Source organism: Balaenoptera borealis (genome assembly GCF_965194805.1).
Source record: "Balaenoptera borealis genome assembly, chromosome: 12".
Classification (NCBI taxonomy): domain Eukaryota; kingdom Metazoa; phylum Chordata; class Mammalia; order Artiodactyla; family Balaenopteridae; genus Balaenoptera; species Balaenoptera borealis.
In genome coordinates, this window is record NC_138869.1 from 64,983,688 (window position 1) to 64,998,526 (window position 14,839).

Genomic DNA, 14,839 nt, shown 5'->3' on the forward strand with positions numbered 1-14,839 from the left:
GCCACAACTACTGAAGCCCGTGTGCCTAGAGCCTGTGCTCTGCAACAAGAGAAGCCACTGTAATGAGAAGCCCATGCACTGCAACGAAGAGTAGCCCCTGCTCACCACAACTGGAGAAAGCCCGCACGCAGCAACAAAGACCCGATGCAGCCAAAAATAAATAAACAAATAAATAAATAAATTTATTTTTTAAAAAAAGAAAGAAAAAGAATTAAGCTAAATTGACCCTGCTTATGCGCTATAAATGGAACAACAAAGCCTGGATGACAGCACACCTGTTTATAATATGGTTTCTTGAATATTTTACGCCTACTTTTCAGACCTACTGCTCAGAAGAATCCTTTCAAAATATTACTCATTGACAATGCACCTGGTCACCCAAGAGCTCTGATGCAGATGTACAATGAGATTCATTTTGTTTTTATGTCTCCTAATGCAATATTCATTCTGTAGCCCATGGACCAAGGAGCAATTTTGACTTTCAAGTCTTATTATTTAAGAAATAAATTTTGTAAGGCTACAGCTGCCATAGATAGTGATTCCTCTGATGGATCTGGGCAAAGTAAATTGAAAATCTTCTAGAAAGGATTCACCATTCTAGATGCCATGAAGGACATTCATGATTGGGAAGATGGGAAGAAGGCAAAATATCAACATCCACAGGAGTTTGGAAGAAGTTGATTCCAACCCTCATGGATGACTTTGAGGGGTTCAAGAATTCAGTAGACAAAGGAACTGCAAATGTGGTGGAAACAGCAAGAGAACTAGAATTAGAACTGGAGCCTGAAGATGTGACTGAATTGCTGCAATCTCAGGATAAAACTTGAATGGATGAGGAGTTGCTTCTTAAGGATGAGCCAAAAGACAGTGGTTTCTTTTGAGAAGGAACGCACTCCTGGTGAAGATGCTGTGAAGATTGTTGAAATGACAACAAAGGATTTAGAATATTACATAAGCTTAGCTGATAACACAGGAGCAGGGTTTGAGAAGACTGACTCCAATTCTGAAAGAAGTTCTACTGTGGGTAAAATGCTATCAAACACCATTGCATGCTACAGAGAAATCGTTCATGAAAGGAAGAGTCAACCGATGCAGCAAACTTCATTGTTGTCTTATTTTAAGAAACTGCTGCAGCCACCCCAGCCTTCAACAACCCCCAGACTGATCCGTCAGCAGCCATCAGCATGGAGGCAAGACCCTCCCCTAGCAGAAAGATTACGACTCACTGAAGTCTCAGGTGATGGTTAGCATTTTTTAGCAATAAGGGTTTTTTTTTTGTTTTTTTTCTTTGTGTTTTTTTTTTTGGCTGAGTTGGGTCTTCGTTGCTGCGTGCGGGCTTTCTCTGGCTGCGGTGAGCGGGGGCTACTCTTTGTTGCAGTGCGCGGGCTTCTCATTGCAGTGGCTTCTCCTGTTGCGGAGCATGAGCTCTAGGCGCACGCTTCAGTAGTTGTGGCACTCGGGCTCAACAGTTGTGGCTCGCAGGCTCTAGAGTGCAGGCTCAGTAGTTGTGGCACATGGGCTTAATTGCTCCACGGCATGTGGGATCTTCCTGGACCAGGGCTCGAACCTGTGTTCCCTGCATTGGCAGGCGGATTCTTAAGCACTGTGCCACCAGGCAAGTCCCAAGGTATGTTTTAATTAAGACTTCTTTTAGACATAATGTTGTTGCTCACTTAATAGACCACAGTATAGTATAAACATAACTTTTATATGCACTGGAAAACCAAAAAATTCATGTGACTTGCAGTGGTGTAGAACTGAACCCGCAGTATCTCCTAGGGATGCCTGTACATCAGAGGCTCACTGTACTAAACCTCAGTTAATCAAAGAGGAGTCTCTCTCCCAGGTTTGGTCAATGGTTTGTAAGGAGATTTAGACTACGGCCATACCACCCTGAATGCACCCGATCTCATCTGATCTCGGAAGCTAAGCAGGGTTGGGCCTGGTTAGTACTTGGAAGGGAGATTTATGTGAAGATGCACATTTATGAACAGTAAGGATGAACTGAGGAGACAGTTATGTTGAAAACACACTATTCCTGTAGCCATGAGGCCCAAGTTTGAAAGCTAACTCTACTATTTATTATTTCTGTACTTTGTAAAAAATAAACTTCTCAGCCTACTTCCTTATATTTTAAAGGGAGAAAATTATAACAATCAGTAAGCATGCATTAGTACCAAGTACAGTATCTGGCGCATTGTAGGTATTGAATAAAGGCTCTTTCAATCTGTGTCTAAAGATCCACAAACTGTGGGTCACCAAATAGAGCGAATATTTACCGCAGAGAAATGTAAAGAGAAAAATATTCTAGCAGGGTAACTATAATGCAAAGTGACAAAATTCCAATTATGTTCCTATCTTCTATTCAGGAAGGTTCAAAAGGAGTCCTTTTAAAGCAAATCATATTCTAAGGGGGAAAAAAAGGGAGGTTGTCTCAAATGTGTTCCTTATTAACCATACCTTGAAAGCCCCAAATAAATGTTCCTTGGTTAAGATTCCCTGGTAGATGACCAAAAAAGTTGGACCAGTTATCAAAGTCTACAAAGACTATGTGAGTCATGGTTCGCAGGTAATCCAAGTCTGGGAGCTCAACAACCTCTTCATCTGAGAAGAGAGAAACATCAACATGAATTTGATAAGAATTAGCTAAAAACTTTTTAATTTATCAACTTAACATTAATCTTGCATGTTATTTACTTCTATCTAAACCATGTCGTGAAATCCAAACCTGTATATGACACAATACATTTATATCAGATAAGAAATATTTTGAATATTTCAGAAATGATTATCCTTTCTACAAATATGTACCATTGATCCTGGCTTTCTTTAAAAGTCACTTATAAAAGGAAGTTTTTAAAAAATTAGTGTACTGGAAGATATGGAAGACCAAGTTTTAAGGCTAAATAACTAAAAACTTGCACCATCCATCAAAATAAACTTTCAGGTTACTTGCTAAGAACTTTCTCGCCACCAGGAGTTTGTTCTTTTCCTAATGTAAACTGCTTCACCAGCAGCCCTCTGGCTCTGTGCTCACACACCCGAGAGCAGACACGAGACAGCCCACAAGCTGCTCCTGTGACTCGTGCAAAACAGGGCCCGGTGCTCCTCCCGCCAAGGACACCTCTTCCTCAGTCAACTCAGGGCCTCTCACCTCCCACCATCTGCAACTCTTGTTCTCCCTCCTCTTCCACTCCCTCCTCTTCCCTTCTTTCATACCTTCCACCTTGACAGGGCCTTACAGTTTCGAGTGGCAGCAATGCAAGCCTTAAATGTTTATACTATTTTTAAAATGGATAGCTTCTACTCCACCTACTAGAGACTCCCTCAGAAAGAGACTGCCATCTTCCCATTTCCAAACCACCCATCTTCTTATCTCTTCTTAAAATACTAAGTAATAGATACGACAATGACCTCCTATCAGACACAGACCAACACAAATCCCCCAAAAGCAATCACAAGAGCAAAAGGAAAACAACAGAGCATAAAATAGTGTGACCACAGTTTCACTGTTTGACATCAAGTTGAATGGATCAATAGTATGTCATTTAATCATTTCTCACATAAAACATGCCGTGACTAAAGGCAATGCTGAGATCTACATGTGCTACAGAGCAAGCCTATAAAAACTCAGTAGTTCATAAACATATTTTATGAACCAAAATATTCACATATCTTCATTTTTTCCACTCGACATTGTATAACTTATGAAGAGTTAATCTTTAAAAGAATATACACTTAAAATTATACTCTAAAGAAAACAATTTACTTCTAAACAAAATGAAAACACTGCACTCTTCTAGACTTCCTTAATCTTATCATAGAAGAAGGGAAGACTAGAGTAAGCACAGACAAGGGAATCCATACCTCAGTTTTCTGCCTGGTTTCTTGCTACCACTTAACAACTCGACTTCTAATTGCTATTTTAACTCTAAGTAAAAGCTTTGCTTCCGAAGACGGTAACAAAAAAATACAAATTCTCAAGTGACCTTTAAAACTTCTCATACTTATAGAATAAGGTCAAAATAGAAATAAAAAGAATTCACCTGATTTATCTTTTTATTGAACTTAAATCTAAATGACAGTACGGTGCAGGATAACTTTCAAATCTGACTTTGAGAAAGACCATCTATTTCCCTCATCTTTCAAAATTCCCATGTCTTTTGGAGAAGAAAAGAAAATGTTATCTAAAGTACCTATTATTTAGCGTAACAGATATTCCTTGTGCCCTTAGGTTTAGAGTGGCTGCCTGAAGCAGCGGGAATACAGATCCCTCCCGGTAAAGTGCACGCCGCGGTAACTAACTGGCTAACGCATCAGCCCATCACGTCCGGGCTTCAACACTGGCTCCCTAGGAGCAAAGAGGGTGGCTACACATGCGCGTGCTTCTAAACGGAAACGGGAAACGTGTACGGATGTCAGGGTTGTAGAGCCGTACCTGCACTCTGACAGCTCACGTCAGTCTCGGCTCCTCTCTCCGGGTCTGAAGTTTGTGGACAGCTTGCTGCCTGTCTCAGCTTTCTCTCTGCACGGGAAGAACTGGCAGCAAACGTGTACGGGCTCGTCTGCTCAGGCCCGAAGCGGGCCACGCTGGGCTCCCGCAGGAAGCAGTGTTTCCCGTGAAAGTGCTGCTGCGCGCTCTCGGGGTCCTGGAAGGCTTTGGTGCAGGTGCCGCACTTGATCAGGCACCACGGCGCGCCCCCCGCGACCTCCTGCTCTGCGTGCGCCTGGCGCACGTGTGCCAGCATGTCATCCGTGGCCTGCGCCGTGGCCGAGCATGCGCCGCAGCGGAACCACAGGCGGCCCTGGCCCAGAAGGGTCTGCAGACAGCGAGCGTGGTCCTCCCTTCTGTTGACTTTGCAGAGGTAGCTCTCCCGGCAGCCGCACGTCATCAGGTTACCGGTCTCTATAACCGGAAAATCACTCTCGGTTTTAATGGAAGTTTCCGTTTTTTCTGACACAAATACATAGTCTATGCTGTGGTGCTCCTTATAATGACTCAAAAACGCTTCTTCCACATTAAAGATCAGATCACAAAGCCCACAGAAATACTTCATCTTTATTTCGTTGTCATGCTTATCTTGGCAATGCCGATACAGTGTTTCCATCTTGTGAAAAGTCTTTTTGCAATGGGCGCAGCTATACCTATGAAACTGGTGACTTGCTAAAGACATGCAGTGTTGTTTTACACATTCTTGGGAGTCAAACATATCTTCACAAATTCGGCATTGCCATTTACCGCTTGGAGGACTGGTTGCTAGGGAATGATCAAGAATAGTAATAGTTGAAGAAGGATTATCAGCAGTCAGATCATTCACCAAAGTTGTAGAGGATGACGGCAAAGTGTCACCTTCTACCTCATCTGTCTCATAAAAATACCTGTGTCCGTTATGAAACTCAGTCACATGGCCCATTATAGCCTCTTTCCTTGCCAACTCCTTTTTGCACGTCCGACACCAGAAAAGAAAGTTATTTAAATGTGCCCCTCCATGAACGCGGCTCATATGTAAACGGATGACTCCTGAATCTTCACACACCTTCCCACAGACCACACACTTATAACACATTGTGTTTGCTGAGAAAACGTGCTTTTCTACTGCTTCTTCACTTGGGAAGCGTTGCTGGCATTCACAAAACCAGGTTTTAACAAGTGACTTTTCCTTCTGAACACAAACCATACCCCCATGGCTTTTATCTCCTAAATTAATCTTCTTTTTTGGAACAGTGCTGCAATCTTGTGACCTAGATTCCCGAACGGACATATTTCTTTTAAGTGATGAAAATTTTGACTGATCTTGCAACAGGTGCAAGTCAGAAGGGGGTTTGTTCCCTTCACTGCTGTGGCAATAAAGTAAGACTGATTCTTCCATTGAGTTAATGACTCGGACTTTGTGTCCTGAATTCTGCTTGTGATTCCGGGTACTGGTTTCATCCACAAAGACATGGTTGCAATGTGGACAATAACCTCTCGGTAGGAATTTCTCTGCCACCTGAGCAATGCTCTTCTCAGCTAGAGCTACAGGACCAGCGTTTCGACAACGAACTCTAAATTGGACAAAAAAATAAACTCATAAGTATTTTCTAAATATAGTATCTCTGCTTTTTATTGTAGGAATTATAAAGTAAACAATGTATACATAAGCACTAAAAATTGTTTTTCAATAAAGTTGCAGGGCTTCCCTGGTGGCACAGTGGTTAAGAATCCACCTGCCAATGCAGGGGACATGGGTTCAAGCCCTGGTCCAGGAAGATCCCACATGCCACGGAGCAACTAAGCCTGTGCACCACAACTATTGAGCCTGCGCTCTAGAGCCTGCGTGCCACAACTACTGAAGCCCGCGTTCCTAGAGCCCGTGCTCCGCAACAAGAGAAGCCACTGCAATGAGAAGCCTGTGCACCTCAACAAAGAGTAGCCCCCACTCGCGGCAACTAGAGAAAGCCTGCGTGCAGCAACGAAGACCCAACAGAGCCAAAAATAAATAAAATAAATTTTAAAAAAATAAAGTTGCAGATGATATAATAATATTCTATCTACCTGACCATTACCTATACTTTATCTGTTTCTAATCCATATACCAAAGGGTAAAACTAGAATCAAAAAATTTTTTAAAAATTCAGACAAATTTTAGACAAGTAAAAACTATATCAAATGCACTGATAGGAACGTCATGAGACAAGCAAGTAATTAACTTCTCTGCAGTAATTAAACAGTACAGAGGAGCACTACAGTGAGCCTCTCAACAACCCTGTACCTAGAACGAACTGATTTTACGTCAGGAAAATGCCATGCCCATGGTTGCTTTTATACTAAAGAAAGTGTCCAACATCATTGTTCATTAGGGAAATCCAGATTAAAACCACAGTGAGACTCTCAAAAGAACAACTAAAATGAAACAGACTGGCAACAGCAAACCTTGGCAAGGATATGGAGGAACTGGAACTCTCACACCTGGCTGGTAGGAACGTGCACCGGTGCAAACGCTTTGAGAAAATGTCTAGTAGTGTCTTATAAAATTAAATACACACCTACTCTTTGATCCCGCAATTCCACTCCTAGATATTCATCCAAGAGAAATGAAACCTATGTCTATAAAAAGGCTTGTATAAAATGTACACAGCAGTTTTATTCACACTAGCTAAAATCTGTCCATCAACATAAGAATGAATAAACAAATTGTGCTATATTCATACAATAGAATACTACTCACAAATAAAAAGGAACAATGTACTAAACAATATGGATGAATCTTACAGATATTATGACAAAAACAAAAGAGTGCATACTATATATGACTCCATTTACATAAAGTCCTAGAGGAGATAAAACCAATGTAAGGTGGAAAAAGTATCAGAATAGACTGCCTGGGGGTGAGAGGGTGGGAAGTGACCAGGAAGGGAACAATGGAACTTTCCATGGAGAGGTAACAAAGGATGGTAAAAGTGTGGGTTAACAGATGTATCCAGTAGTCAAAATCATAAAGGTTAAGATTTGTATACTTCAATAAATCAAAATTGTATCTCAGAAACAAAGAACTGTAAAAAATAATTAAGGGCAGTAAGGAGCATACAGATATATAAATAAAAGAAGAATGGCAGTGTTGATTATTATTAAAACTGGGTGACGGGTAAATGGAGGTTCATTATACTATTCAGCTAACTTTCACACAGTTGAAATTTTCCATAAAAAAAATTAGGAATAAAAATAAAAGGCAGAACCAGGATATGAACTCATGAAATATAAGTCAGAACCAGGACTGTTAACATCAACAATTATACTGAGTATATACAGAGTGATTATACTCCACTGCTTCTGTTTTTTGAGAACATATTTTACTTGAAGGTTTGTGAAAACAATTGTTCTACTTAAACAAATGCAATTGTATCACTTAGTAGTGTGATACAATTTTAATGCATTTTAAAGAAATAATGGGGAAAAAAAGACCTAAGAGACAGAGCATCTAAATGCAAAGTACAGACTTTGAATTATGATTACAACAAACCAAATGTAAAAAACTTCATGAAGTAATCAGGGAAATTTGATAACTGACTAGGTGTTTGATGATATTTAAAAAACTAGTTTTTTAAAGTGTGATAATGGTATTAGTTATTTTTCTTTTAAAAAAAAGAGTGCTTATCATTCATAGATATATATTGAAGTATTTACAGATAAAATGACAAGATTTGCTTCAAAATAAGAACTTGTGGGGATGAGAGTATAAATAAAACACGACTGTCATGTGTTGATAACTACTGAAGCCTGGTGAAAGGTACACTGGGGTTCATTATACGATTCTCCTTACTTTTGTATAGTGCTTGATAATTTCCATTGTAAAGACAAAAAAAGGATACTTGATCGTTTGACAAACTTGGCCTTTCACTGACATGTAATTTTTCACTTGGTTGTGATACTTTCCATGCTGGTTGACTCAAAGCCAAGGTTCTATCTTAACCCTCTCCTCCTCCAGGCACAGCCCTCAACAGCACATGCAGAACTTAGAACTGTTAGCTTGTTTTATGTTCACAGCAACATCAATATATCCACTTTTCTCACACCTCTCACTTCTTTCATTATGCTAAGTTTGGGTAATGTCCAGGCAAATATACACTCTCATTTTAGAAGGAGAGAAACACAGAATAGAAAAGTATTTGTTGAGTCCTCTGGCTGGTGAGGAGCTTATTGGGCGGGAATCTTACAGCCCAAGACTAGCCCCGTACAAACCTGAAATGGGCAGTGAGCTCCATGTGGGAACGCAGTGTCTGGTGGCAGGCCACACACTTAACTTGAAATGGAACATCTTTGCACAGAGAGATCAAAAGTTTCTTTGCAAAAGATGGAAATGATATTGGCTGTGCCATTCCCTTGTCATCTGAAAGACAAAATGAACTATGACTTGCAAAGATCTGAGTAGAGTGACCCGGCCTTCCTCCCCTTTGCCTTTCTCAACATCAGGTGAGGTAAGTAAAAGAAGATGGTTATTTATGTGATAAAAATCTAAGAGAAGTCGTTTTCTAGCCTCAATTAAGTGCAATGGATGCTGAACTCATGCTCAAGTTAAAATTTGAGTCTTAAATGCAGAGAAACACCCAACTTCCCAATGGATATACAAAAACATTATCCTGCATAAATGTTTTCTTCCCAAGTTTCTCTTCATTCCTCAAAGTAAACCTTACCCTTAGGTGCAGGTAAATAATGAGAATCTTTTATGAAAAATAAAAAATGTGATAAAAATCTTTTGTTTTCATAGTTCTCAAAACTAATGTGAAGATAAGTTACCTCAAGAATTATCTGAGAAGTATGGTAAATCAGCAAAGGTTAAAGTAGTTTAATAATTTTCAGCAAAAGAGAGTATTAACATACCACCCAGTTTAAAACTCTGATGGAAATGATTCTTTTCAGACATATGCTTCAAACACTCATCCTTGCTGCTAAAAAGAAGGAAGCAATTTGGACACGCAAAACACTGAATAATCTGAGGAAGAAGGTTGTTTTTATGTCCATCATCTGCAGCTTCCTAAAATATAAGGCAAAGCTTTATTATAGACAACTAAAATCAATATTCAATTTCTTAAATCAACTTTCAAATTTTCCTATTTATTTGGAATATTTTGTATCAGTTTTTAACATGAAAACTTTTCTTCCCTGAGTGTGAACTGTGGATTTGTCATAATGAAGTCCCATATATGAAATTTTAAATTATTTCCTTAAAAACAAATTATTACCATCTTTCTGTGACAATAAACATACAAGTACATTTGCTTTCTATACATTTTTCTTTTTATATATACATCTATATGCAATATTATATAAATGCATAAATGTTTTCATATCACATATACTTTTTCTTATGTTTTGCTTTGCTCACTCTACTCTGCAATATAACCTACGTTTACAAATATGTATTCTTCCATAAATTTCTCCATACAAAAATAAATACACAAGGGGAATTGCCATTGTTTTATCAAATATTGTCATCTTACAGATTCTTCTGCCTCTTAGTTTTCTTATTCCACAATAACTAATGGAAATCCCTAAAAATCAACTGGTGTCGCTCTACTTTATTCTTCTTAATGGCTACAAACTACTCCATGGTGTGGATCTACTGAGATTTAGTCAACTATTCATTTCCAGGCGTTTTTTTTTTTTTTTGCCACTGTAAACAATGGTTTTGTAAATATTGTTGACTATATATCCTCATTAAATAGTGCTTTTCTCTCATTATCAGGATTGGCCGCATTGGGTTAAAAGGTTTATTATTTGAATATTAAAAGATATTGTGTAACTGCTTCTCAAAAAGGCTCTACGAATTCCGATTCTCTAGCACTGAGTGAGTCTGGCACAATAGCGATTACAGATCTTATTTTTATGTTTGCAGTCTTACAGATGTGTGTTATGTTAATTTGCCTTTCCTGTCTACTAGTGAGTGTGAGCATTTATTCATACAATTCTGTGCACTGCTTATTCCATTCCAGCCTCATGTTTTGATTGTTTTTGTTTTTTCCCCTCTGGTCAACTTGTATCCATTCTCTGTTATCAAAACTAACTCTGTCTCATCCTCCATTTCTCAAATAGTCTTCATCAAACATCTATTAATTTAGTATATGGTCACCTTAAAATTCTGATACAAACAGGTATGTCTTTTCTAGAGTCCAGGTTTCCAAACTTGGCTAACATCTCCTCTATTCCCAAATCGGAAATATTTTTAAGTGTATATTTATATGTGTATGTATAACTGTATGTGTGCTGCGTATAAATATAATGTAACTTCTTGTTAATGGTCTTTAGAGTAATAGCCTTAAAAGTTGTATTGTGTCTTCTTAAATTTACTATCATTAACATTAGGGATATCAAAATAGTTTGTGTAGTTGCTTATGAAATGCAACAGGAGGAGGGATAGGAAATTTACATTTATACTGAGCATATGTCAAGCACCACCTTATGGTTCAAATGTGCTTTTCCACTTAATCCTTACAATAACCCCGTGAAGTACTATTTTCATTATTTACAAATGAGAAAACTGAAGTTTACATAAGTCAACAAAATTATCACTCCCCTCCAAGTTGTACCCTCAGAAGAGACAAAGCTACCATCCACACCCAGCTTTATAGCTGTGGTGGTAAATCCTATGCTCTTTCCACTACTCCTCACCCCATTTTATTTTGGTGAGAGCCATGCAGAAGATAACACCCAGTATGACACTTTGCATTCCAATTAGAAGGTTCCAAATAAGAGCACTAAAAGCATTTACTACCAACCAATTTATACAAATGACCCCTACCTGAAGAACTCTAAGAAGCTTTAGTTCAACTGTGAGTTATAAGTGGATTCAAAATAAGCTTGTTTAAACTGTTTGCTCAATAGAACAAAAACTGTGATTCTACATAAAATTTTATTGGAATATACCTATTGCAAAAGTATAGCATATTTGCAAATAACTTCTACAAACTAGGGGAAGGAATGGGAAATAGGATGTCTGGGAAGTACTCAATTCCTTTTTACCATTATATTTCCAGTTATATTAAATCAAAACACAACATACAAATTTGTATACATAAAAAAAGTAGAACCACAATAAGATACCACTTCATAGGTACCCACTAGGATGGCTATTTTAAAAGACAGATAATAAGTGTTGGCAAGGATGTGAAGAAACTGGAACATTGTTGGTGGGAAATTAAGCTGGTACACTGTGATGGATAACAATTTGGTAGTTCTTCAAAAACTTAAAGATGATAACCATATGGCCCAACAATTAACTCATTAGAGAAGTGAAAAAGTATGACCACACAAAGACTTGTACATTTGTTTATATTAGCATTATTCACAACAGTCAAAAAGTGAAAACAACCCAAGTGTCCACTAACTGAACTGATAATCAGAAAGTGGCATATGTCCATACAATGGAATATTACTTGGCAATAAAAAGGATGAAGTACTGACATATGTCACAACATGCATAAGCCTTGAAAACATCATGGTAAGTGAAAGAATCTTTTTGCAGAAGGCCACATATTGTAGGATTCCATTTAATGAAATGTCTGGAAAAGGCAAAAACCACAGAGACAGAAAGTAGTATACTGGTTGCCTCGGGCTGGGGAGGGGGAAGAGTCACCTTCAATGACAGAATGGCCCTAGGAACAGAATGAGAGAGAGTTGTAATGCCCACCGACCCACAAGTAACACTGAGACACCCTGGGGCTTACGATACATCCTCCACCATCCCCACCAGCACCAAAAAGGAGAAAAACAGGAAGTTACCCAGTGACAGACCCACTGGACAGTCTTTTTTTTTTTTTTGGCCATCCTGCGAGGCATGTGCGATCGGACTAGGGATCGAACCCATGCCCCCTGCAGTGGAAGCACGGAGTCTTAACCGCTGGACCACGAGGGAAGTCCCTGGATAGCTTGAATGTCAAAAAACACTAGACACTTGCTACTCAAAGTATGACTCAAAGACCAGCAGCACTGCCATCACCTAGAAGCTTGTTAGAAATCTTGAATCTAAGGCCCCACATCAGATCTACTGAGTCAGAACCTGCATTTTAACAAGACTCCCAAGTGATCTGTGTGCACTTTAAAGTTTGAGAGGCATGAGTCTAGACAGAAGAAACTGGAGATAAAAAGAAAAGGGAAGGGCAGCAAGGCAAACAATGCAAATTGTGGACAGTTTCACAATTTCATTGAAGAACATCATCTTTATGAAACAGAATTCACAGGTATGCAATCTTCTAGCGACCTCTTCTGGCTCATTTAAGATACGTAATGACTGGTTCCTTCCGAGTCCTTGTGACAGACATTCCAAAGAATAAGCAATAGGAGCTCTTATTAAAAACTATATGTCAGGCCATAAGTGCTTTATATTGTATTATGTTTTCTCTCAACAATCTTGTATGTAAGTATAACAATTCCACTTTAGAGATGAAGAACCAAGCTCACAGATGTGCTGTAACTTGGTGAGAACACATAGCTAATAAAAGTAACAGTGGAATCCAGGTCTGTCTGACATGAAAGCCTTTGTTCTGTTTTACCATATTGCTTCCCAGAAGGCTGAATATCATAAATTTACTTCCCGGGGAGACGGCAAAAGGGAGGGCAAAACAGCATAGGATGAGTGATTCCCAGAAAAAAAAGGAAACAAATTAATGAAATTTGGGAAAACACAAATGAGAGTATTAATTAATTTTAAGGTTAAAATATCTATTCAGATTTATTGAAGAAAAAAGATAAATATGCTTACAGCATGGAATAGAAAAACATGCCCTGAAAGAACTCCAGTTCTGAAAAAGGTGGAATACTAGTGACCCACTGCAAACACTAAAAAAGTATGGAATGTAGTTGCACCCTTTGCCCTTCTCTCCCCAAACCTGTGTCAGGGCACTAGACAGCCCTATCATTTCTTTCTTTAATGTGTCTTTTGGGTCCCCTTTAAGGTCCTTATTTTAAATGTCATTACCTAAGTAAACCCTTTTCTCATCTCAAAGCTAAATTACTGCTGAAGTCACCTAAACTGGTCTCCTTGTCCACATCTTTGAATCCACCCTGAACACTGGTGCCATTCTAATACCACTCAATCTCTTTGGTGTCCCTAAAAAAGGAGAAGGAATTTGGTTCTAGAATTTAAAGTCCCTCTAGCTCTGAAGATATAAGAATTATTTTCATCATGTCACGTCCTGTGATACTGCCAGTATCTTGCCAATATCAAGTTTAAATTTTGTGCCTTTGTAGTCAAGTTACTATTGTACTTGTGTTGGGAGTCCCCAGGACCATCCCCAGGCTTGGTGGTTGGCTAGGACTCGCAGGACTTGGTGCACAGTTGTACTCATGGCAATGATTTATTACAGCAAAAGGATACAAAAGGATACAAAGGGGGAAAAGCACACTAGGCAAGGTCCAGAAGAAACCAGGTGTAAGATTCCAAGGGTCCTCTCCCAGCGGAGACACACAGGACATACTTAACAATGAACTGCAGCAATGCACATGAACAATACCTTAGAGACTCAGTGCTCAGGGGGCAGGATCACACCTTCCCAGTACAGACCAAAATTCCAGACCCCCACAAGGAAATTAGGTGTTCAGCATAAACCACACTGTCTGCACCAACAGTTCATGCACAAAGGGCCACTCATCAGAGACTCGTAGGGACCCGCCAAATCTAAGTTCCCAGACAACAGCCCAGTGCCAACCTTGCAAGCAAGTCCATCTAAGGACAGAAGTCTCAGGCCTGCTATGTTACCTGTTCTCTGCATGCTACCTATTCCCATATTTGCTACTCTGTGTAGGCTCTTGTTCAAACCTTCCTGTGATTATACCACTTGTCCTTTCCATCTATCCAAATCCAAGCCTGGAGGACCGCTTCTCCTCTGCAGTGCTCTGTCAGCTTCTCCTGCTACTCCTCTCCCCTTCCTCTGAACTCCTATTTCACTTGATGATGTACCATCGCAGCTTATTCATTCTAGAGCATGTGGATTCCTCTCGTACTACGGTGACTCATCAGGGTTGAACAAGACACAGGCTCCCCAAAACTAATGACTAAGTATACAACGAACTCAGCGTCAAGAGGCGCATCTATCCTGGGAACACTCTCCAGCACCAGAACAGGGGTCAGTCAACCGCAGAACTCAACCAGAGACACCTGGGAGTGCAAGTCTTCATTTTTTGTATGAACCTCTACAGAATCCAAGTTACTACCCACGTGACTTTTCAAGTATAGGGCTAGAGATTAGCAAATTCTGAAAACATGGTTTAAAGAAAAACCCTAGTTCTCTCTGGACATTAGCATTTTACTATTTCAAAACCTAATATTAACTCAGCAAATACATCAAGTATGGATCTTCTCATAGG

The 14,839-nt window shown here is 39.4% G+C and overlaps 1 protein-coding gene across 4 annotated transcripts in view; it reads right to left on the reverse strand.

Annotated features, from left to right (window-relative positions):
* ZNF451 (zinc finger protein 451) overlaps positions 1–14,839 on the reverse strand; it is a 90,278-nt gene that overhangs the window by 28,189 nt on the left and 47,250 nt on the right. For all 4 annotated transcript variants that reach the window (XR_014232596.1, XR_014232597.1, XM_082347111.1 and 1 more), the window contains exons 8-11: positions 9,359–9,512; positions 8,720–8,867; positions 4,439–6,045; positions 2,461–2,604 (exon numbers count right to left, since the gene is read on the reverse strand). Coding sequence is in view for 2 of the 4 variants with exons in the window: in XM_082347111.1 (XP_082203237.1) it covers positions 2,461–2,604; positions 4,439–6,045; positions 8,720–8,867; positions 9,359–9,512 (2,053 nt within the window). In the remaining 2 variants the exon portion in view is untranslated. The remainder of the gene's footprint in view (positions 1–2,460; positions 2,605–4,438; positions 6,046–8,719; positions 8,868–9,358; positions 9,513–14,839) is intronic.